Here is a 25,422-nt window from a genome sequence, read left to right on the forward strand (position 1 = left end):
ACGGCGTGTCGACGCGCTGGCGGTCTCTGCAGTTGTGTGTGTGTGTGTGTGTGTGCACCTGGTTTTTGGAGTACGGCGTGTCGACGCGCTGGCGGTCTCTGCAGGTGTGTGCGCACCTGGTCTTTGGAGTACGGCGTGTCGACGCGCTGGCGGTCTCTGCAGGTGTGTGTGTGTGTGTGCGCGCACCTGGTCTTTGGAGTACGGCGTGTCGACGCGCTGGCGGTCTCTGCAGGTGTGTGTGTGTGTGTGTGTGTGTGTGTGCACCTGGTCTTTGGAGTACGGCGTGTCGACGCGCTGGCGGTCTCTGCAGGTGTGTGTGTGTGTGTGTGCGCACCTGGTCTTTGGAGTACGGCGTGTCGACGCGCTGGCGGTCTCTGCAGGTGTGTGTGTGTGTGTGTGTGTGTGTGTGTGTGCACCTGGTCTTTGGAGTACGGCGTGTCGACGCGCTGGCGGTCTCTGCAGGTGTGTGTGTGTGTGTGTGCGCACCTGGTCTTTGGAGTACGGCGTGTCGACGCGCTGGCGGTCTCTGCAGGTGTGTGTGTGTGTGTGTGTGTGTGTGTGTGCACCTGGTCTTTGGAGTACGGCGTGTCGACGCGCTGGCGGTCTCTGCAGGTGTGTGTGTGTGTGTGTGCGCACCTGGTCTTTGGAGTACGGCGTGTCGACGCGCTGGCGGTCTCTGCAGGTGTGTGTGTGTGTGTGTGTGCGCACCTGGTCTTTGGAGTACGGCGTGTCGACGCGCTGGCGGTCTCTGCAGGTGTGTGTGTGTGTGTGTGTGTGTGTGTGTGCACCTGGTCTTTGGAGTACGGCGTGTCGACGCGCTGGCGGTCTCTGCAGTTGTGTGTGTGTGTGTGTGTGTGTGTGTGTGCACCTGGTCTTTGGAGTATGGCGTGTCGACGCGCTGGCGGTCTCTGCAGGTGTGTGTGTGTGTGTGCGCGCACCTGGTCTTTGGAGTACGGCGTGTCGACGTGGTCTCTGCAGGTGTGTGTGTGTGTGTGTGTGCACCTGGTCTTTGGAGTACGGCGTGTCGACGCGCTGGCGGTCTCTGCAGGTGTGTGCGCACCTGGTCTTTGGAGTACGGCGTGTCGACGCGCTGGCGGTCTCTGCAGGTGTGTGTGTGTGTGTGTGCGCGCACATGGTCTTTGGAGTACGGCGTGTCGACGCGGTCTCTGCAGGTGTGTGTGTGTGTGTGTGTGCACCTGGTCTTTGGAGTACGGCGTGTCGACGCGCTGGCGGTCTCTGCAGGTGTGTGTGTGTGTGTGTGCGCACCTGGTCTTTGGAGTACGGCGTGTCGACGCGCTGGCGGTCTCTGCAGGTGTGTGTGTGTGTGTGTGTGTGTGTGCACCTGGTCTTTGGAGTACGGCGTGTCGACGCGCTGGCGGTCTCTGCAAGTGTGTGTGTGTGTGCGTGCGCACCTGGTCTTTGGAGTACGGCGTGTCGACACGCTGGCGGTCTCTGCAGGTGTGTGTGTGTGCGCACCTGGTCTTTGGAGTACGGCGTGTCGACGCGCTGGCGGTCTCTGCAGGTGTGTGTGTGTGCACCTGGTCTTTGGAGTACGGCGTGTCGACGCGCTGGCGGTCTCTGCAGTTGTGTGTGTGTGTGTGTGTGTGTGTGTGTGTGTGCACCTGGTCTTTGGAGTACGGCGTGTCGACGCGCTGGCGGTCTCTGCAGGTGTGTGTGTGTGCGCACCTGGTCTTTGGAGTACGGCGTGTCGACGCGCTGGCGGTCTCTGCAGGTGTGTGTGTGTGTGTGCGCGCACCTGGTCTTTGGAGTACGGCGTGTCGACGCGCTGGCGGTCTCTGCAGGTGTGTGTGTGTGTGTGCGCGCACCTGGTCTTTGGAGTACGGCGTGTCGACGCGCTGGCGGTCTCTGCAGGTGTGTGTGTGTGTATGTGCGCACCTGGTCTTTGGAGTACGGCGTGTCGACGCGCTGGCGGTCTCTGCAGGTGTGTGTGTGTGTGTGTGTGTGCACCTGGTCTTTGGAGTACGGCGTGTCGACGCGCTGGCGGTCTCTGCAGGTGTGTGTGTGTGCGCACCTGGTCTTTGGAGTACGGCGTGTCGACGCGCTGGCGGTCTCTGCAGGTGTGTGCGCACCTGGTCTTTGGAGTACGGCGTGTAGACGCGCTGGCGGTCTCTGCAGGTGTGTGTGTGTGTGTGTGTGTGCACCTGGTCTTTGGAGTATGGCGTGTCGACGCGCTGGCGGTCTCTGCAGGTGTGTGTGTGTGTGTGTGTGTGCACCTGGTCTTTGGAGTACGGCGTGTCGACGCGCTGGCGGTCTCTGCAGGTGTGTTTGAGTGTGTGTGTGCGCACCTGGTCTTTGGAGTACGGCGTGTCGACGCGCTGGCGGTCTCTGCAGGTGTGTGTGTGTGTGTGTGTGTGTGTGCACCTGGTCTTTGGAGTACGGCGTGTCGACGCGCTGGCGGTCTCTGCAGGTGTGTGTGTGTGTGTGCGCGCACCTGGTCTTTGGAGTATGGCGTGTCGACGCGCTGGCGGTCTCTGCAGGTGTGTGTGTGTGTGTGCGCGCACCTGGTCTTTGGAGTACGGCGTGTCGACGCGCTGGCGGTCTCTGCAGGTGTGTGTGTGTGTGTGCGCGCACCTGGTCTTTGGAGTACGGCGTGTCGACGCGCTGGCGGTCTCTGCAGGTGTGTGTGTGTGTGTGTGTGTGTGTGCACCTGGTCTTTGGAGTACGGCGTGTCGACGCGCTGGCGGTCTCTGCAGGTGTGTTTGTGTGTGTGTGTGCGCACCTGGTCTTTGGAGTACGGCGTGTCGACGCGCTGGCGGTCTCTGCAGGTGTGTGTGCGCGCACCTGGTCTTTGGAGTACAACGTGTCGACGCGCTGGCGGTCTCTGCAGTTGTGTGTGTGTGTGTGTGTGTGTGTGTGTGTGCACCTGGTCTTTGGAGTACGGCGTGTCGACGCGCTGGCGGTCTCTGCAGGTGTGTGTGTGTGTGTGCGCGCACCTGGTCTTTGGAGTATGGCGTGTCGACGCGCTGGCGGTCTCTGCAGGTGTGTGCGCACCTGGTCTTTGGAGTACGGCGTGTCGACGCGCTGGCGGTCTCTGCAGGTGTGTGTGTGTGTGTGCGCGCACCTGGTCTTTGGAGTACGGCGTGTCGACGCGCTGGCGGTCTCTGCAGGTGTGTGTGTGTGTGTGTGTGTGTGTGTGTGTGTGCACCTGGTCTTTGGAGTACGGCGTGTCGACGCGCTGGCGGTCTCTGCAGGTGTGTTTGTGTGTGTGTGTGCGCACCTGGTCTTTGGAGTACGGCGTGTCGACGCGCTGGCGGTCTCTGCAGGTGTGTGTGTGTGTGTGTGTGTGTGTGTGTGTGTGCACCTGGTCTTTGGAGTACGGCGTGTCGACGCGCTGGCGGTCTCTGCAGGTGTGTGTGTGTGTGTGCGCGCACCTGGTCTTTGGAGTACGGCGTGTCGACGCGCTGGCGGTCTCTGCAGGTGTGTGTGCGTGCACCTGGTCTTTGGAGTACAACGTGTCGACGCGCTGGCGGTCTCTGCAGTTGTGTGTGTGTGTGTGTGTGTGTGTGTGCACCTGGTCTTTGGAGTACGGCGTGTCGACGCGCTGGCGGTCTCTGCAGGTGTGTGTGTGTGTGTGTGTGCGCACCTGGTCTTTGGAGTACGGCGTGTCGACGCGCTGGCGGTCTCTGCAGGTGTGTGTGTGCACACCTGGTCTTTGGAGTACGGCGTGTCGACGCGCTGGCGGTCTCTGCAGGTGTGTGTGTGTGTGTGCGCACCTGGTCTTTGGAGTACGGCGTGTCGACGCGCTGGCGGTCTCTGCAGGTGTGTGTGTGTGTGTGTGTGTGTGCACCTGGTCTTTGGAGTATGGCGTGTCGACGCGCTGGCGGTCTCTGCAGGTGTGTGTGTGTGTGTGTGTGTGTGTGTGTGTGCACCTGGTCTTTGGAGTACGGCGTGTCGACGCGCTGGCGGTCTCTGCAGGTGTGTGTGTGTGTGTGTGTGTGTGTGCACCTGGTCTTTGGAGTACGGCGTGTCGACGCGCTGGCGGTCTCTGCAGGTGTGTGTGTGTGTGTGCGCGCACCTGGTCTTTGGAGTACGGCGTGTCGACGCGCTGGCGGTCTCTGCAGGTGTGTGTGTGTGTGTGCGCGCACCTGGTCTTTGGAGTACGACGTGTCGACGCGCTGGCGGTCTCTGCAGGTGTGTGTGTGTGTGTGTGTGTGTGTGTGTGCACCTGGTCTTTGGAGTACGGCGTGTCGACGCGCTGGCGGTCTCTGCAGGTGTGTTTGTGTGTGTGTGTGCGCACCTGGTCTTTGGAGTACGGCGTGTCGACGCGTTGGCGGTCTCTGCAGGTGTGTGTGCGCGCACCTGGTCTTTGGAGTACAACGTGTCGACGCGCTGGCGGTCTCTGCAGTTGTGTGTGTGTGTGTGTGTGTGTGTGCACCTGGTCTTTGGAGTACGGCGTGTCGACGCGCTGGCGGTCTCTGCAGGTGTGTGTGTGTGTGTGCGCGCACCTGGTCTTTGGAGTACGGCGTGTCGACGCGCTGGCGGTCTCTGCAGGTGTGTGTGCGTGCACCTGGTCTTTGGAGTACAACGTGTCGACGCGCTGGCGGTCTCTGCAGTTGTGTGTGTGTGTGTGTGTGTGTGTGTGTGTGTGTGTGCACCTGGTCTTTGGAGTACGGCGTGTCGACGCGCTGGCGGTCTCTGCAGGTGTGTGTGTGTGTGTGTGTGCGCACCTGGTCTTTGGAGTACGGCGTGTCGACGCGCTGGCGGTCTCTGCAGGTGTGTGTGTGCACACCTGGTCTTTGGAGTACGGCGTGTCGACGCGCTGGCGGTCTCTGCAGGTGTGTGTGTGTGTGTGCGCACCTGGTCTTTGGAGTACGGCGTGTCGACGCGCTGGCGGTCTCTGCAGGTGTGTGTGTGTGTGTGTGTGTGCACCTGGTCTTTGGAGTATGGCGTGTCGACGCGCTGGCGGTCTCTGCAGGTGTGTGTGTGTGTGTGTGTGTGTGCACCTGGTCTTTGGAGTACGGCGTGTCGACGCGCTGGCGGTCTCTGCAGGTGTGTGTGTGTGTGTGTGTGTGTGTGCACCTGGTCTTTGGAGTACGGCGTGTCGACGCGCTGGCGGTCTCTGCAGGTGTGTGTGTGTGTGTGCGCGCACCTGGTCTTTGGAGTACGGCGTGTCGACGCGCTGGCGGTCTCTGCAGGTGTGTGTGTGTGTGTGCGCGCACCTGGTCTTTGGAGTACGGCGTGTCGACACGCTGGCGGTCTCTGCAGGTGTGTGTGTGTGTGTGTGTGTGTGTGTGTGTGTGCACCTGGTCTTTGGAGTACGGCGTGTCGACGCGCTGGCGGTCTCTGCAGGTGTGTTTGTGTGTGTGTGTGCGCACCTGGTCTTTGGAGTACGGCGTGTCGAAGCGCTGGCGGTCTCTGCAGGTGTGTGTGCGCGCACCTGGTCTTTGGAGTACAACGTGTCGACGCGCTGGCGGTCTCTGCAGTTGTGTGTGTGTGTGTGTGTGTGTGTGCACCTGGTCTTTGGAGTACGGCGTGTCGACGCGCTGGCGGTCTCTGCAGGTGTGTGTGTGTGTGTGCGCGCACCTGGTCTTTGGAGTATGGCGTGTCGACGCGCTGGCGGTCTCTGCAGGTGTGTGCGCACCTGGTCTTTGGAGTACGGCGTGTCGACGCGCTGGCGGTCTCTGCAGGTGTGTGTGTGTGTGTGCGCGCACCTGGTCTTTGGAGTACGGCGTGTCGACGCGCTGGCGGTCTCTGCAGGTGTGTGTGTGTGTGTGCGCACCTGGTCTTTGGAGTACGGCGTGTCGACGCGCTGGCGGTCTCTGCAGGTGTGTGTGTGTGTGTGTGTGTGTGCACCTGGTCTTTGGAGTATGGCGTGTCGACGCGCTGGCGGTCTCTGCAGGCCTGCAGAAGGATGGGAACGGCGTTGAGCTGCAGGAGGATCTCACAGGCCATGCTGTCGAAGAACGTGATGTTGGCCAGCGCTGCCGAGGCCAACAGAAACACTTCACCGCAGGACGCGCTCGCACACAGACCTGCACACACACAACACGAGCTTCAACTACTGGCTAGTACAACTCAATTAGTGAAACCAATGACATTTAAAACCAAGCCATTCTTCTAGAGCGCAGGTTCCAGAAAACTAATTTCAACAATAAAAAACAAATTCTGAAATAAGTTGTATTAAACCCCATGTTAATCCAGCTGACTCTGAAACACAAATCAAAAAGTAAAAACTGAAACCACATTTTAGATAAACAAAACCAGATTTTATTGTTATTATTGTAGCTCTTTACCAATAATACAGCATGTTTCATTAAATTTCATAAGAGCGCTCACCTACAGCTGTTGCTGGATCAGCTATAACTTGCCATTGTTTGGATCTCTATTTCCAATGTTATTTGATTCTGTTTGAATAAGTAAAACTGTCCAAGTACAGAAGGTGTGCATTTGTTCATTCTATCTGACCAAGTGGCGCTGATTTCAGTCACTGTTTTTCCCAAAAGAATGTTTTGAAAGGCCTTACCATCATTGGATGTTTATATTGTTTAAATGTGCAATATTCAAAAAGGAGGGACATTTGGATCTTTTGTCCCAGACTGGATCACATGGAGGATTACATGTCGATATCAGCGTCCAAAAGGAACACTATGTCCAAGTGAATGGATAAATACAGGTTGATGTAAAATTACGGACAATGACTCCAACAAATATGAGTAGCAAAAATATATAAAAAATGATGTTTATTTGAAAACGCATGTCATTTCTGCCAAATATGTCTTAAGCTGGTGGCTGATGGCTCCAGTTACAGATGCAGCAGTACACTGAATGGATGTTGTACTAACTAAATTCACTGAGATTTTGCTGATTTGAAGATGTTTAATGGATTTTAGTGATTAAATATTGCTGTTATTAACCTGTCTCCTTGTGTTAACACTAGTAAGCAAACCCAATGGCTCTGGTGGATCTTGAATGTGCCTTCACTAAGCTCCAGAAAACACCTGATTCTGTGGAAGAAAACTGTCCAAGATCTCGTAATGGGAAAGAGCAGTTACCAGTGTGCACAAGGTGATTTCTCAACGATGGGTAAGATCCTCTTTGGCCAAACAGAGGGCAACCTAAGGCAGGGGGTCACCGCAGACACTGGGCATCTGCTGATGGGAGGTGTTTTATGTGAGATGGGTGTGAGAGTGGAGCGGATGGTGTTTATGTGAGATGGGTGATGAGAGTGGAGCTGATGGTGTTTATTGGTATGAGAGTGGAGCTGATGGTGTTTATAGGTATAAGAGTGGAGCTGATGGTGTTTATGTGAGATGGGTGTGAGAGTGGAGCTGATGGTGTTTATGTGAGATGGGTGTGAGAGTGGAGCTGATGGAGAGTGGAGCTGATGGTGTTTATGTGAGATGGGTGTGAGAGTGGAGCTGATGGTGTTTATGTGAGATGGGTGTGAGCGTGGAGCGGATGGTGTTTATGTGAGATGGGTGATGAGAGTGGAGCTGATGGTGTTTATGGGTATGAGAGTGGAGCTGATGGTGTTTATAGGTATAAGAGTGGAGCTGATGGTGTTTATGTGAGATGGGTGTGAGAGTGGAGCTGATGGTGTTTATGTGAGATGGGTGTGAGAGTGGAGCTGATGGAGAGTGGAGCTGATGGTGTTTATGTGAGATGGGTGTGAGAGTGGAGCTGATGGTGTTTATGTGAGATGGGTGTGAGAGTGGAGCTGATGGTGTTTATGTGAGATGGGTGTGAGCGTGGAGCGGATGGTGTTTATGTGAGATGGGTGTGAGAGTGGAGCTGAGGGTGTTTATGTGAGATGGGTATGAGAGTGGAGCGGATGGTGTTTATGTGAGATGGGTGTGAGAGTGGAGCTGAAGGTGTTTATGTGAGATGGGTGTGAGAGTGGAGCTGATGGTGTTTATGTGAGATGGGTGTGAGAGTGGAGCTGATGGTGTTTATGTGAGATGGGTGTGAGAGTGGAGCGGATGGTGTTTATGTGAGATGGGTGTGAGAGTGGAGCGGATGGTGTTTATGTGAGATGGGTGTGAGAGTGGAGCTGATGGTGTTTATGTGAGATGGGTGTGAGAGTGGAGCGGATGGTGTTTATGTGAGATGGGTGTGAGAGTGGAGCGGATGGTGTTTATGTGAGATGGGTATGAGAGTGGAGCGGATGGTGTTTATGTGAGATGTGTATGACAGTGGAGCTGATGGTGTTTATGTGAGATGGGTGTGAGAGTGGAGCTGATGGTGAGATGTGAGATGGGTATGAGAGTGGAGCTGATGGTGTTTATGTGAGATGGGTGTGACAGTGGAGCTGATGGTGTTTATGTGAGATGGGTATGAGAGTGGAGCTGATGGTGTTTATGTGAGATGGGTGTGAGAGTGGAGCTGATGGTGAGATGTGAGATGGTATTAGAGTGGAGCTGATGGTGTTTATGTGAGATGGGTGTGAGAGTGGAGCTGATGGTGTTTATGTGAGATGGGTGTGAGAGTGGAGCTGATGGTGAGATGTGAGATGGGTATGAGAGTGGAGCTGATGGTGTTTATGTGAGATGGGTGTGAGCGTGGAGCGGATGGTGTTTATGTGAGATGGGTATGAGAGTGGAGCTGATGGTGTTTATGTGAGATGGGTATGAGAGTGGAGCTGATGGTGTTTATGTGAGATGGGTGATGAGAGTGGAGCTGATGGTGAGATGTGAGATGTGTGTGACAGTGGAGCTGGAGCTGATGGTGTTTATGTGAGATGGGTGTGAGCGTGGAGCGGATGGTGTTTATGTGAGATGGGTGTGAGAGTGGAGCTGATGGTGTTTATGTGAGATGGGTGTGAGAGTGGAGCTGATGGTGTTTATGTGAGATGGGTTTGAGAGTGGAGCTGATGGTGTTTATGTGAGATGGGTGTGAGAGTGGAGCGGATGGTGTTTATGTGAGATGGGTGTGAGAGTGGAGCGGATGGTGTTTATGTGAGATGGGTGTGAGAGTGGAGTTGATGGTGTTTATGTGAGATGGGTTTGAGAGTGGAGCGGATGGTGTTTATGTGAGATGGGTATGAGAGTGGAGCTGATGGTGTTTATGTGAGATGGGTGTGAGAGTGGAGCGGATGGTGTTTATGTGAGATGGGTATGAGAGTGGAGCTGATGGTGTTTATGTGAGATGGGTGTGAGAGTGGAGCGGATGGTGTTTATGTGAGATGGGTATGAGAGTGGAGCTGATGGTGTTTATGTGAGATGGGTGTGAGAGTGGAGCTGATGGTGTTTATGTGAGATGGGTGATGAGAGTGGAGCTGATGGTGTTTATGTGAGATGGGTATGAGAGTGGAGCTGATGGTGTTTATGTGAGATGGGTGATGAGAGTGGAGCTGATGGTGAGATGTGAGATGGGTGTGAGAGTGGAGCTGATGGTGTTTATGTGAGATGGGTATGAGAGTGGAGCTGATGGTGTTTATGCGAGATGGGTGTGAGAGTGGAGCTGATGGTGTTTATGTGAGATGGGTGTGAGAGTGGAGCTGATGGTGTTTATGTGAGATGGGTGTGAGAGTGGAGCTGATGGTGTTTATGTGAGATGGGTGATGAGAGTGGAGCTGATGGTGTTTATGTGAGATGGGTGTGAGAGTGGAGCTGATGGTGTTTATGTGAGATGGGTATGAGAGTGGAGCTGATGGTGTTTATGTGAGATGAGCTGATGGTGTTTATGTGAGATGGGTGTGAAAGTGGAGCTGATGGTGTTTATGTGAGATGGGTGTGAGAGTGGAGCTGATGGAGAGTGGAGCTGATGGTGTTTTATGTGAGATGGGTGTGAGAGTGGAGCTGATGGTGTTTATGTGAGATGGGTGTGAGAGTGGAGCGGATGGTGTTTATGTGAGATGGGTATGAGAGTGGAGCGGATGGTGTTTATGTGAGATGGGTGTGAGAGTGGAGCTGATGGTGTTTATGTGAGATGGGTGTGAGAGTGGAGCTGATGGTGTTTATGTGAGATGGGTTTGAGAGTGGAGCTGATGGTGTTTATGTGAGATGGGTGTGAGAGTGGAGCTGATGGTGTTTATGTGAGATGGGTGTGAGAGTGGAGCGGATGGTGTTTATGTGAGATGGGTGTGAGAGTGGAGCGGATGGTGTTTATGTGAGATGGGTGTGAGAGTGGAGCTGATGGTGTTTATGTGAGATGGGTGTGAGAGTGGAGCTGATGGTGTTTATGTGAGATGGGTGTGAGAGTGGAGCGGATGGTGTTTATGTGAGATGGGTGTGAGAGTGGAGCTGATGGTGTTTATGTGAGATGGGTGTGAGAGTGGAGCGGATGGTGTTTATGTGAGATGGGTGTGAGAGTGGAGCTGATGGTGTTTATGTGAGATGGGTGTGAGAGTGGAGCTGATGGTGTTTATGTGAGATGGGTGTGAGTGGAGCTGATGGTGTTTATGTGAGATGGGTGTGAGTGGAGCTGATGGTGTTTATGCGAGATGGGTGTGAGAGTGGAGCTGATGGTGTTTATGTGAGATGGGTGTGAGAGTGGAGCTGATGGTGTTTATGTGAGATGGGTGTGAGAGTGGAGCTGATGGTGTTTATGTGAGATGGGTATGAGAGTGGAGCTGATGGTGTTTATGTGAGATGAGCTGATGGTGTTTATGTGAGATGGGTGTGAGAGTGGAGCGGATGGTGTTTATGTGAGATGGGTGATGAGAGTGGAGCTGATGGTGTTTATGTGAGATGGGTATGAAAGTGGAGCTGATGGTGTTTATGTGAGATGGGTGTGAGAGTGGAGCTGATGGTGTTTATGTGAGATGGGTGATGAGAGTGGAGCGGATGGTGTTTATGTGAGATGGGTGTGAGAGTGGAGCGGATGGTGTTTATGTGAGATGGGTGATGAGAGTGGAGCGGATGGTGTTTATGTGAGATGGGTGATGAGAGTGGAGCTGATGGTGTTTTATGTGAGATGGGTGTGAGAGTGGAGCGGATGGTGTTTATGTGAGATGGGTGTGAGAGTGGAGCGGATGGTGTTTATGTGAGATGGGTGTGAGAGTGGAGCTGATGGTGTTTATGTGAGATGGGTGTGAGAGTGGAGCGGATGGTGTTTTATGTGAGATGGGTGTGAGAGTGGAGCGGATGGTGTTTATGTGAGATGGGTGTGAGAGTGGAGCTGATGGTGTTTATGTGAGATGGGTGATGAGAGTGGAGCTGATGGTGTTTATGTGAGATGGGTGATGAGAGTGGAGCTGATGGTGTTTATGTGAGATGGGTGTGAAAGTGGAGCTGATGGTGTTTATGTGAGATGGGTGATGAGAGTGGAGCTGATGGTGTTTATGTGAGATGGGTGTGAGTGGAGCTGATGGTGTTTATGTGAGATGGGTGTGAGTGGAGCTGATGGTGTTTATGCGAGATGGGTGTGAGAGTGGAGCTGATGGTGTTTATGCGAGATGGGTGTGAGAGTGGAGCTGATGGTGTTTATGTGAGATGGGTGTGAGAGTGGAGCTGATGGTGTTTATGTGAGATGGGTATGAGAGTGGAGCTGATGGTGTTTATGTGAGATGAGCTGATGGTGTTTATGTGAGATGGGTGTGAGAGTGGAGCTGATGGTGTTTATGTGAGATGGGTGATGAGAGTGGAGCTGATGGTGTTTATGTGAGATGGGTATGAAAGTGGAGCTGATGGTGTTTATGTGAGATGGGTGTGAGAGTGGAGCTGATGGTGTTTATGTGAGATGGGTGTGAGAGTGGAGCTGATGGTGTTTATGTGAGATGGGTGTGAGAGTGGAGCTGATGGTGTTTATGTGAGATGGGTGTGAGAGTGGAGCTGATGGTGTTTATGTGAGATGGGTGATGAGAGTGGAGCGGATGGTGTTTATGTGAGATGGGTGTGAGAGTGGAGCGGATGGTGTTTATGTGAGATGGGTGATGAGAGTGGAGCGGATGGTGTTTATGTGAGATGGGTGATGAGAGTGGAGCGGATGGTGTTTTATGTGAGATGGGTGTGAGAGTGGAGCGGATGGTGTTTATGTGAGATGGGTGTGAGAGTGGAGCGGATGGTGTTTATGTGAGATGGGTGTGAGAGTGGAGCGGATGGTGTTTTATGTGAGATGGGTGTGAGAGTGGAGCGGATGGTGTTTATGTGAGATGGGTGTGAGAGTGGAGCTGATGGTGTTTATGTGAGATGGGTGATGAGAGTGGAGCTGATGGTGTTTATGTGAGATGGGTGATGAGAGTGGAGCTGATGGTGTTTATGTGAGATGGGTGTGAAAGTGGAGCTGATGGTGTTTATGTGAGATGGGTGATGAGAGTGGAGCTGATGGTGTTTATGTGAGATGGGTGTGAGAGTGGAGCTGATGGTGTTTATGTGAGATGGGTGTGAGAGTGGAGCGGATGGTGTTTATGTGAGATGGGTGTGAGAGTGGAGCTGATGGTGTTTATGTGAGATGGGTGTGAGAGTGGAGCGGATGGTGTTTTATGTGAGATGGGTGTGAGAGTGGAGCGGATGGTGTTTATGTGAGATGGGTGTGAGAGTGTTGCTGATGGTGTTTATGTGAGATGGGTGATGAGAGTGGAGCGGATGGTGTTTATGTGAGATGGGTGTGAGAGTGGAGCTGATGGTGTTTATGTGAGATGGGTGTGAGTGGAGCTGATGGTGTTTATGTGAGATGGGTGTGAGTGGAGCTGATGGTGTTTATGCGAGATGGGTGTGAGAGTGGAGCTGATGGTGTTTATGTGAGATGGGTGTGAGAGTGGAGCTGATGGTGTTTATGTGAGATGGGTATGAGAGTGGAGCTGATGGTGTTTATGTGAGATGAGCTGATGGTGTTTATGTGAGATGGGTGTGAGAGTGGAGCTGATGGTGTTTATGTGAGATGGGTGATGAGAGTGGAGCTGATGGTGTTTATGTGAGATGGGTATGAAAGTGGAGCTGATGGTGTTTATGTGAGATGGGTGTGAGAGTGGAGCTGATGGTGTTTATGTGAGATGGGTGATGAGAGTGGAGCGGATGGTGTTTATGTGAGATGGGTGTGAGAGTGGAGCGGATGGTGTTTATGTGAGATGGGTGATGAGAGTGGAGCGGATGGTGTTTATGTGAGATGGGTGATGAGAGTGGAGCTGATGGTGTTTTATGTGAGATGGGTGTGAGAGTGGAGCGGATGGTGTTTATGTGAGATGGGTGTGAGAGTGGAGCTGATGGTGTTTATGTGAGATGGGTGATGAGAGTGGAGCGGATGGTGTTTTATGTGAGATGGGTGTGAGAGTGGAGCGGATGGTGTTTATGTGAGATGGGTGTGAGAGTGGAGCTGATGGTGTTTATGTGAGATGGGTGATGAGAGTGGAGCTGATGGTGTTTATGTGAGATGGGTGTGAAAGTGGAGCTGATGGTGTTTATGTGAGATGGGTGATGAGAGTGGAGCTGATGGTGTTTATGTGAGATGGGTGTGAGTGGAGCTGATGGTGTTTATGTGAGATGGGTGTGAGTGGAGCTGATGGTGTTTATGCAAGATGGGTGTGAGAGTGGAGCTGATGGTGTTTATGTGAGATGGGTGTGAGAGTGGAGCTGATGGTGTTTATGTGAGATGGGTGTGAGAGTGGAGCTGATGGTGTTTATGTGAGATGGGTATGAGAGTGGAGCTGATGGTGTTTATGTGAGATGAGCTGATGGTGTTTATGTGAGATGGGTGTGAGAGTGGAGCTGATGGTGTTTATGTGAGATGGGTGATGAGAGTGGAGCTGATGGTGTTTATGTGAGATGGGTGTGAGAGTGGAGCTGATGGTGTTTATGTGAGATGGGTGTGAGAGTGGAGCTGATGGTGTTTATGTGAGATGGGTGTGAGAGTGGAGCTGATGGTGTTTATGTGAGATGGGTGATGAGAGTGGAGCGGATGGTGTTTATGTGAGATGGGTGTGAGAGTGGAGCGGATGGTGTTTATGTGAGATGGGTGATGAGAGTGGAGCTGATGGTGTTTTATGTGAGATGGGTGATGAGAGTGGAGCTGATGGTGTTTATGTGAGATGGGTGTGAGAGTGGAGCGGATGGTGTTTTATGTGAGATGGGTGTGAGAGTGGAGCGGATGGTGTTTATGTGAGATGGGTGTGAGAGTGGAGCTGATGGTGTTTATGTGAGATGGGTGATGAGAGTGGAGCTGATGGTGTTTATGTGAGATGGGTGATGAGGGTGGAGCTGATGGTGTTTATGTGAGATGGGTGTGAAAGTGGAGCTGATGGTGTTTATGTGAGATGGGTGATGAGAGTGGAGCTGATGGTGTTTATGTGAGATGGGTGTGAGTGGAGCTGATGGTGTTTATGTGAGATGGGTGTGAGTGGAGCTGATGGTGTTTATGCGAGATGGGTGTGAGAGTGGAGCTGATGGTGTTTATGCGAGATGGGTGTGAGAGTGGAGCTGATGGTGTTTATGTGAGATGGGTGTGAGAGTGGAGCTGATGGTGTTTATGTGAGATGGGTATGAGAGTGGAGCTGATGGTGTTTATGTGAGATGAGCTGATGGTGTTTATGTGAGATGGGTGTGAGAGTGGAGCTGATGGTGTTTATGTGAGATGGGTGATGAGAGTGGAGCTGATGGTGTTTATGTGAGATGGGTGATGAGAGTGGAGCGGATGGTGTTTATGTGAGATGGGTGTGAGAGTGGAGCGGATGGTGTTTATGTGAGATGGGTATGAGAGTGGAGCGGATGGTGTTTATGTGAGATGGGTGTGAGAGTGGAGCTGATGGTGTTTATGTGAGATGGGTGATGAGAGTGGAGCTGATGGTGTTTATGTGAGATGGGTGATGAGAGTGGAGCTGATGGTGTTTATGTGAGATGGGTGTGAAAGTGGAGCTGATGGTGTTTATGTGAGATGGGTGATGAGAGTGGAGCTGATGGTGTTTATGTGAGATGGGTGATGAGAGTGGAGCTGATGGTGTTTATGTGAGATGGGTGTGAGTGGAGCTGATGGTGTTTATGTGAGATGGGTGTGAGAGTGGAGCGGATGGTGTTTATGTGAGATGGGTGTGAGAGTGGAGCTGATGGTGTTTATGTGAGATGGGTGTGAGAGTGGAGCGGATGGTGTTTTATGTGAGATGGGTGTGAGAGTGGAGCGGATGGTGTTTATGTGAGATGGGTGTGAGAGTGGAGCTGATGGTGTTTATGTGAGATGGGTGTGAGAGTGGAGCGGATGGTGTTTTATGTGAGATGGGTGTGAGAGTGGAGCGGATGGTGTTTATGTGAGATGGGTGTGAGAGTGTTGCTGATGGTGTTTATGTGAGATGGGTGATGAGAGTGGAGCGGATGGTGTTTATGTGAGATGGGTGTGAGAGTGGAGCTGATGGTGTTTATGTGAGATGGGTGTGAGAGTGGAGCTGATGGTGTTTATGTGAGATGGGTGTGAGTGGAGCTGATGGTGTTTATGTGAGATGGGTGTGAGTGGAGCTGATGGTGAGATGGGTGTGAGAGTGGAGCTGATGGTGTTTATGTGAGATGGGTGTGAGAGTGGAGCTGATGGTGTTTATGTGAGATGGGTTTGAGAGTGGAGCTGATGGTGTTTATGTGAGATGGGTGTGAGAGTGGAGCTGATGGTGTTTATGTGAGATGGGTGTGAGAGTGGAGCTGATGGTGTTTATGTGAGATGGGTGTGAGCGTGGAGCTGATGGTGTTTATGTGAGATGGGTGTGAGAGTGGAGCTGATGGTGTTTATGTGAGATGGGTGTGAGTGGAGCTGATGGTGTTTATGTGAGATGGGTGTGAGAGTGGAGCTGATGGTGTTTATGTGAGATGGGTGTGAGAGTGGAGCTGATGGTGTTTATGTGAGATGGGTGTGAGAGTGGAGCTGATGGTGTTTATGTGAGATGGGTGTGAGCGTGGAGCTGATGGTGTTTATGTGAGATGGGTGTGAGAGTGGAGCTGATGGTGTTTATGTGAGATGGGTGTGAGTGGAGCTGATGGTGTTTATGTGAGATGGGTGTGAGTGGAGCTGATGGTGAGATGGGTGTGAGAGTGGAGCTGATGGTGTTTATGTGAGATGGGTGTGAGAGTGGAGCTGATGGTGTTTATGTGAGATGTGAGCTATATGGCTGTCTTAGGGGTTGAGATCTGAGTAACATAATATTTTGGTTTGTGAAAAACAGTAAAGATAAGTGCTGGAAAAGTAACAATTGGGACCAATTCTATATTTTAGTGGAACAATAATGATTGAAATGATGATGTGAAGTTGTTTTCTTTTATTTCTATTTAAAAAAAAAAAAAATATGAATATGGTACATGCTATTTGTCTGTAAACTGTAAAATGAAGGATGATTTCAGTAGAGACTTAAATTTCTTAGATTAATTAATTTGGGTCTTAATTATTTTATGCTTTATATTTTTATTACTTCCAGAGAATACATATGTACTTGTTTTGTAATCAGTTAAGTTGATGATAAAGCCAAATTAGCCAAGATGAATAACAGCTGTGTGAGACATGAAAAGACAGTTAAGTCCGAAGGTTCTGGAGATCAATAATGTACAATGTGCTATGTGGGATATTTTGTTCATTATAACTCCTTGAAGGAAAAAGATATTGTCTGTTTTATCAAAATGATAACCTAACAGGGGAGCATGGGTGCATGAAGCAGCCTTTATGGAAAGATGAGATGTGGTGGTATTGGACCCCACACTGGTCTAAAACGGGGGTGGATTCTGGAATAAACTGCTGCTTCAATGTATATCTAATGAGTGATTAGAATCAAGGTATTAATCACTATTTTTCCTTCTAAATATCAAATTTAACTCAAAGTACTCAAGTAAATGTACCTCTGAGGGCGGTGCAGCTACACTTATTCAGTGTATCCCGACCCTGTTCCTGTTCACTACACAGTTATGAATTCTTCCCATCCAAACACACATGATTCAGTTCATCAGCGGAGACGCCAAGACCTCGACTGTGAGGGTCAGGGTTTGCCTCCAGGAACAGATGATTTTATAGATGTTCCTGAAGAATCTGTTGCAGACAGCAGTTGCTATTCATCGTTTTGACCACTAGATGACCACAATTTGAGTTACAGATACAGTTATGACACAAATGCATCACTTTAAAGAACTAGAACAACTGGGGAACTGTGGCTACAGGACAAATAGGATCCAAAAAGATGAAAACAAAGAAAGAAAATCCAGACAGCAGAACTGGAACTAATGAATGCAAATGAAACTAAACAGAAAAAGGGAATATGAAGAGGTGGAAATCAGACCAGAAAGCTAGGAAGAGTTTAGTGGAACTAACAAAACTGCTTAAAATCATATAGAAAACACACAGAAGTGGCAGGATCCTGATGAATACTTGAAGACAATTCACAGGTAGAAGAGCTTCAAAATCATCCGACATATTGTTTTACTTAAATTTATTTTATTTTATTTTCATAAAGGGCATTTGACTTAGTCTTTGCCCGTTCACTTTGTAAACACTAGGTCTGTACTTCAACGTGATTGTTCATCACAGCTAGAGCACGACCAGCATTTGTGGTTAAAAGTATATAAATGTTTATTTTTGTTCTAAAATATCCGCTGGTTTGTCTAGATAAGACTCTTATTCCTCGGCTGGATCGTGTCGAGACTTTGAAACTGCACTGAAACTCACATCTGGACCTTCAACCCGTTGGATCCCGTTGAAGTCACTATATGGAGAAAATCCTGGAATGTTTTCCTCAAAAACATGTTTTCCTCCTTTTTTTGGGGGGACTGGAGAAAGAAAGACATGAACATCTTGGATGACGCGGGGAGAGTAAATTATATAAATTATTATTAAATAATTTTAATTCTGAAGTGAACAGCTCCTACTCCTACGTCCTTGTGTCACACTGTCCACATTAGTGTTGTTTTAGGCGCTGCAAAGACTCCGTCAGCTGGTGAATCTGACACAATTATTTTTCTTTAGCTAGTGTTAACTCTCTGTCTCTCAGTAGAATTTTTCTCATGCCATCATTAGTCACACATGAAACAAGTTGGTCTCTTTTCAGTTTGTCTGTTAGATCACTCACATATGCTTCTATGATTTCGCCAGGTTAAACTTGGACCGTTCCATTGTTATATTTGTGTGTGGGTTATATAACTCACAGATTTTCCGCTTTAAACATTCCCTGTTCTGACTCTGCACTGATCCGTCTGTCCTCTCCTTCTCCCATATACACGTCTGGAGCGCGCACTCACGCTCGAAGGCTTCTGCGGCCACGCTGAGGACAATAAATGCCTGTGTCCTGAGAGTAAGCAGTTTCAATAAATATATCATATGAAAATATGATAAATATATGGCAAAATAGAAATATTAGAATATCTCACAATAGTGACTTTATTTCTTGCAATTACACATTTATATCTCCTAATTTGTTATTTATTTCTTGCAATTACACATTTATATCTCCTAATTTGTTTTTCTCTCACAATTCTGATATTTTTCCTGTTTAGATACATTTCTCCCCTCAAAATTGTGAGATGAAAAGTCGCAACTAATAGCCCTTTAGACATGTTGAATGGAGTTTTTCGTCCTTCCCTACATTTTCTGTGACCTTTCAATGTGATTACGTAATGTGTGGCGCATCACAGCTAGTGCAAGACCAGCATTTGTGGGATAAGACTCTTATTCCTCGGCTGGGATCGTGTCGAGACTTTGAAGCTGCACTGAAACTCACATTTGGACCTTCAACCCATCCACAAAGATCCAACTCTGATCGCACAGCCTCTGAGATCATAGTAAATTATAGCAGTAGTGGAGGTAAGCATGAAGACAGAAAGGAAAAATGCTTAGCTTATGGTCGGCAGTGCCATAAATGTAATAAATGGAACCATTTTACGAAGTGCTGTTAGACTACAACAAAGCACATGTTGAATAGACAGAGAAAAACAGTAGACCAGCTCAAAACGAAAGAAAAGTCCACAGATAGCACAGATGGATCCTACTATCTGGACTGAAAAGACTGCAGTACAAACAGTGGAGACAAGAACTCTACAAAAGACAGAGCTAATCTGCACAGCGCACATCAATGGACCTTCAGCTGATCTTAAAGTAGATACAGGGGCCAAATGTTATTTCTGAAGCTTTGTTCATGAAAATGAGAAATAAAGAGGGATCAATGGGTCTACCGGACTGTTTACAACTGAAGCTCGTCTCGTTCAACAAAGAAATTCACCACGACGAAGCTTCGAGTTTCACAAGCTAAATTCATTCATTCATAGACCTTTTCAGGGATGAGGTAAGCTTCCAGTAACATATTCAATGAAACTGGACCCAGCAGTGAAACCTGGGCTCAAACTCCCAGTAGCCATGCAGGACAGGGTCGAAGCAGAACCAGTGGGTAATATGGGTGTTCGTACCCCGGTCCCAGAGCCCACTGAATGGGTCTCATCGATGGTGGCGACCCACAAGAAGAATTCAGGAGATAAGGATATGCATGAGATTCAGATTCTGGAACCAGCACAGCCAGTGAAGTGTTTCAAAGAGCCATGGAGCAAATAATCGCAGGCTATCCATGTGCTATCATAGTGGAAGAACGCCACTAAAATCTCAAGGAAGTGCTGGATCATGCGTGTGAGGTTAACCTCAGACTGAACCCTCTCAAATGTAAGTTTTGGCATGTATGATATGTAGAACATGTGTTCACGAGTGAAGGACTTGAAACCAGACCCTTCAAAGATTAAAGCTTTCTTGGGATGGTTAACTATCTTGGAAACTTCAGTCTGAGTTTCAGCAACCTCTCAGCACCTTACGAGAGCTGACCCAGCGAGACGTCGAACAGTGCTGGCTTAAAAAAGACCCATTCAACAAGCTGAACGAGCGCATCACAAGCCCACCGCCACTGGCTAACACTCCTCTCGCAGACGCCTCACGCGCCCTGACACAGACTGAGCTCAGACTGAAGAGGAGCTTCTCACAGTAGTGTTTGCATGTGCTTAACGGCCACATCTACAGAAAGAAAATCTACAGCGAAACAGACCGCCAGCCATTAGAAACAACACTCCAGAAGCACCGCCCCCCCGCCCCCCCGCCCCTGCCTCAGTTGATAGACTGACTCTAGAGTAACACCAGGGGTCAGAACACCAGTGCTCTCGAGCACCAAACACTGCTGTCGTGCAAAAAGTGTTAGCTAAGTTAATAACTTTTTGTGATCAAATTTTTATTGAGTTACAGAATGTTATTGTACAGAAACAAAAAGTAAAAATAAACATCATTCTGACACTTTTTTTCCCTCCCACATTCCCAAGGCGACCATATCCCCCCACCCCCATCTCCCAAAGGTACATTCAGAGCATACATAGTCTAAGAACAGTGCAGATCAAAATCCAAATCCAATACATGAAAATAAGAACATGAGATAAAGATCTTAAAGACGCTCCTTAATTTTTGAAATGGCATCTAATCATGCTGAAACAGTCCTCTGAGAAGCTCCATGTAATCCACACTAGAGAGTGTGGAGGTTTCCAGCGCAAGGCAAGCATTTTCTTAGCAGCAGTAAGTCCACAAAAAATAAAAAATAAATTCTGAGTCAGAGAGAGAGTATAAGAGGAGTCATCACTTAGAAGCAAGAGTCTCTCCAGCTCCAAAATGTCCTTCAGTGTCATGGAAACCTGTCTCCAAAACTCACTGACTTCAGGGCAATCCCAAAACATGTGCATATATGTCCCTATGCACCCACTAGAGCACAAGTCACATTTAGGAGAGGTGGAAACTGGAAAGCTTCATTAAATGACCCTTCCTGGGAGTGAGATACATCCTATGAATCATCTTGAAATTAATCAGTTGATGATTAGAACATGTTTGAGGTTAGCCCATACTGAGTCCCAACATATGTCAATACTGTCCTCTGAATCAGTCCCAAAAATGTACCTGTGCCAAATGTCTACTACAGGTAATCTTTTATAAGAAGCCTCCAAAAACAACAGGTCCAATGACGAAACCATCCCCCTTGTATTTCCATATGAAGTGAGCAACTTATGCAGAGTAAGACAGGGAATACTAGAGCCCCGAGGAACCCCATATGCGCACGTGGCAGATCTCAGGCGCAGATAAAAGAAAAATGTAGTGCCTGGTAAATTATATTCTGCACGTAGATCATTAAACATGCGTAAACCATTGTCCCCCCCAAACATCAGCCAAAACATTAATCCCTCTATATTGAAAACGTTTTTTTATTTTTATTCATGAAAATAAATCATGAAGCCAGTGGGTATTTCGTGCAGCTGTTAAACTAAAGTAACATTTATAGAATAATTATGAACTGTAATAAAAACAATATCAGAAAATTGACAAAGAACTTTTTTTAATCCATTTTATTCAGAGCGATTCACATTCAGAGGGAGATTTTGACTCTTGTCCTTTCCTCATAGGGAAGCGTTCATACACATTATTAACATCCACGTTTGAGCAGATTACCTCTGTACTTTCGTTGGTTTCATACGGAGTATAAAATCAGAGAATATTTGTTTACATTTTAAACTTTCTATAGACATATTTCTTATTGTGACTGAGGCAAGTAGCCCACAATGTAAAATATAAATAATATATATATACACTGTATAAATATATACATATTCCGTATTGGTTTCTTTTTTACAGGTGTTTTACCTGTATTCTGAATTATGCATTGCATTGTGTTGTGTTTTAAGATTAAAGGACATTTCTGTAAAATTACTGGATAATGTCCTGGCAGAAAATTACCAGTACATTTTTCGGTTTTATTTAATTTTTTTTACAGTGAAAGAGTTTCGGTTCATTAGTGACGCCGCGCGCAGTTCAGGGAGACCAAGGCAGCAGAAAGCGCATTCTGTTTGTTTTCTTTATTTTACAGAAGCAAAAACAATGTTTTGTTGTTATTTTGACTATACATAAATAAAAGTAGACCTTTTACAGTTTTGAAGGATGTCGTTCTCTTATCTGTACGACCAAAAACTGCAGAGTATTTTAAGTTCATTCCGCTGTTATCAGAAAAAAAAAATCCAAGTAAATGCACTTTCGTTGAACCGATTTTAGAACAACGAGTAGCGCCACACGGCCTAGTGTGCCAAAACACTTATTTAAACAGTGCAATATTTCATTCAAAACAATCACAAAACGCTTTGTGAAATTTTTTACATTTCCAGTGCATGGATTAGGCCACTGGAGCCAGGATCACACCTTGACGTGTCATCTCTCATCACACGAGTGGAAGCACTAAGAGTTCTGATTTGATTGTTTTTTAAACGTGCATATCTTTATGTGATATATTCGATAGGGTGTAAAGCGGCACTGATGAGGGCTGATGATATGTGTGATATGGTGCACTCACTCAGAGCCGGCCCAGCCACTAAGCGACCTTTGCAATTGCAAAGGGCCCCGTGACCAGCAGAGGGCCCCCTAGAGTCACTGCTAGCTAGTGGGTGAAAAAAATCACACATCAAAAGTAACATACAATAAATAAATAAAAAGAAATGGGCCTACAGCACTCTTTATCTGGCATCATAAGCATAGTTGTTATTTATTTATTTATTATGGCGATTGGCAATTTTCCCGCGACCCTGAATGACCCTATGATGTCACTCGTTGTCACTTGGTCGGTCAGTCAGACAGTGACTCCGACGTCGACGATGTCTGACAAGAAAAGAAAACATCTTTCTGGCCATGAAAAACGTAAAAAGAAGAGACTGGAAGAAGAGAAGAAACAAGAAGATAAAGGTATGTAAGCCTAATTTTCCGATACCTGTATGGATAACGTTAACCTATCTGCACTAACAAAAGTCGTTAGGAATTGCTTCATATTAATATTAGCCAAAATCGTGCTTGTATTAACTTTAATTATGCTACAGTGTTTACATGCTAATAACATGCTGCTGCATGAAATTGGTTTAGTATCATGCCTATATCATTCGATGTGGTGTTAAAGCATTTAACAGCAATATAAACCCAGTTTGGCTTCTACACTAAAGGGCTAACGTTAACAATTTATTCCTTATGTCCAGGAGCACTTTTAAAGTAACGTTAAGTTACATGCTACCAGTAAACAAAGCACCAGCTGTTGGGGAGTATAAAGGGGTTGTAAAATGATAACCTTCTGCATTTTAAAAATTAATTCTACCTTTATATATAATTATTTTCTTTATGTCATTGCAGCTCCATCAACCACATATATTCCTAGTTCACAACACAGTCATGTCACTCAAGAAGCTAACAATGTTGGTAAGTTCTGTGTTTTATTTTAACCTAGAAATAGACTTACTTTTTCCCAAGGAGACACACACAAATACATAAGTACTAAATAAGTTTGGATTTGAATAGTTCTATTGAAATGTTACCTTATTCTTATTATTGTTTTTATTATTATTATTGTTACTATTGATCTTGTTTGTGGTGTTTTAGATGTTATTGTTTTGTTTATTTGAAAAATTCAAACATTTGAATGTTCTATTTATTATATTATATAATATTTTATTTAAATGTTATTCTATTTGCTCTATTTAATTTAAATTATATATATATGCTGTAGTTTGTGACTCTTAAACTCTGTTGTCAAATAAATTATATTTGGTCAGTGAAAATCACTTTATCAGTCTTTTTATTCAGCAAGTTCCTCAGTGTGTGTTCAGTCTTGCACTGCCACTCAGCTCAGTCAGTGGTATCATATATTTTTTTTTTTTTTAGACATCAAACATAGTAGATATAATAATAATATGTACCGTATAGTTATTATGTAGTCATTGCTTTTCTTTAGGTCTTAAAATGATCAAAGGGGCCTCCAACCAAATTTTGCATAGGGCCCCCAAAGGTCTAGGGCCGGCTCTGCACTCACTGATGAGGGCTGATGATATGTGTGATATGGTGCACTCACTGATGAGGGCTGGTGATATGGTGCACTCACTGATGAGGGCTGATGATATGTGTGATATGGTGCACTCACTGATGAGGGCTGATGATATGTGTGATATGGTGCACTCACTGATGAGGGCTGTGACGATGTCCTGCATGCTCTCCAGGAAGCTGGCGAGGTGTTGTGTGGAGCTGTGATGAGGAGAGGTGATCTGAGCCATGACCGCCGCCGCCTCCGCTCGCGTCGCCTCCGCACACGCGCCGTCCGTCAGGATCTCTGCCAGACACAGGATCCCGTCCACCTGATGCACACACACACACACACCACAGCTGACCTTAACACAAGTCTACCACACATCTGACACAGCTCAACAGAAACTGTGTCAGCAAAAACATTCTCAGGCTCTACATGACCAATCTGATAAACATCATGGCAGCGACGGGACAGACCAGAGAGGAAAACAAACCAATAGTTATCACAGTCATCACATTCACTGTTTTCATAAGGTTATTCAGTCATTCGTGATTAAAATAGAGAACAGAGAATAGGAAAGCATTTAAGGCAGTACATGAGAAGTATATGAAACATATAATAGCACAATGTCAAGTCTTATAAACTGTACAGAGTACAGATATTTATGGAGTATATGAGAGCATTTATTATTTTGATCAATGAGGAGATCAAACTGAATGAAACTCGTGGTGTTTCTGAGCTGAGACTTCAGTTTCAGAATGCAGTTCTGTTATATAATCCATCACCACACGGTGGCGCTGTTACACAATCTGAGAAACACATGACTCAAACAGAGAGCAGGGAGAATAACACACCATATCAGATACAGTTCAATCCTCTACCTGATCACAAAATAACTTTCTTTTTAAAGATACAGACAATTATAGCATAGAAAAAATATCTTCCTATGCGCTTAAAACACTATATATATACACTACATATATATATACAGTGCAATGCATAAGTTAATACACCCATGCTAAAGTTGACTAAAAAGAGGAATAAAAAATCATATTTTGGAAATTGAACTTAATGCCTTAATTTAAAAAATTAGGAAAAATCCAACCTTTTAGGACACCAATTTTCTTTGTGAATGAATAATGTATCGTAAATAAATAAATGTTCTTCCTTAAAATACATGGTGCATAAGTGTGTACACCCCTATGTTAAATTCCCATAGAGGCAGGCAGATTTTTATTTTTAAGTATTTTTTTTTAAATTAATTTTTAGGATACTATGCATCCTGATAAAGTTCCCTTGGCCTTTGGAATTAAAATAGCCCCACATCATCACATAGCCTTCACCATACCTAGAGATTGGCATGGTTTTATTTCAGTTAGCCTAAAAGCTAGTTTGATTTGCATTGAGAGATGATCTTATGGAAAGTACCCCATGCCAATCTCTAGGTATGGTGAAGGCTATGTGATGATGTGGGGCTATTTTAATTCCAAAGGCCAAGGGAACTTTATCAGGATGCATAGTATCCTAAAAATTAATTAAAAAAAAAATACTTAAAAATAAAAATCTGCCTGCCTCTATGGGAATTTAACATAGGGGTGTACACACTTATGCACCATGTATTTTAAGGAAGAACATTTATTTATTTACGATACATTATTCATTCACAAAGAAAATTGGTGTCCTAAAAGGTTGGATTTTTCCTAATTTTTTAAATTAAGGCATTAAGTTCAATTTCCAAA

General features: G+C 47.3%; 1 protein-coding gene across 14 annotated transcripts in view; it reads right to left on the minus strand.

Moving 5' to 3' along the window:
* insc (INSC spindle orientation adaptor protein) overlaps positions 1-25,422 on the minus strand; it is a 96,382-nt gene that overhangs the window by 16,070 nt on the left and 54,890 nt on the right. For all 14 annotated transcript variants that reach the window (XM_084094914.1, XM_084094912.1, XM_084094921.1 and 11 more), the window contains 2 exons: positions 23,840-24,011; positions 5,815-5,993 (listed from right to left, as the gene is read on the minus strand). In XM_084094914.1, the coding sequence (XP_083951040.1) occupies positions 5,815-5,993; positions 23,840-24,011 (351 nt within the window). The remainder of the gene's footprint in view (positions 1-5,814; positions 5,994-23,839; positions 24,012-25,422) is intronic.

The sequence above is a fragment of the Abramis brama genome (genome assembly GCF_963993115.1).
Source record: "Abramis brama genome assembly, chromosome: 20".
Lineage (NCBI taxonomy): Eukaryota > Metazoa > Chordata > Actinopteri > Cypriniformes > Leuciscidae > Abramis > Abramis brama.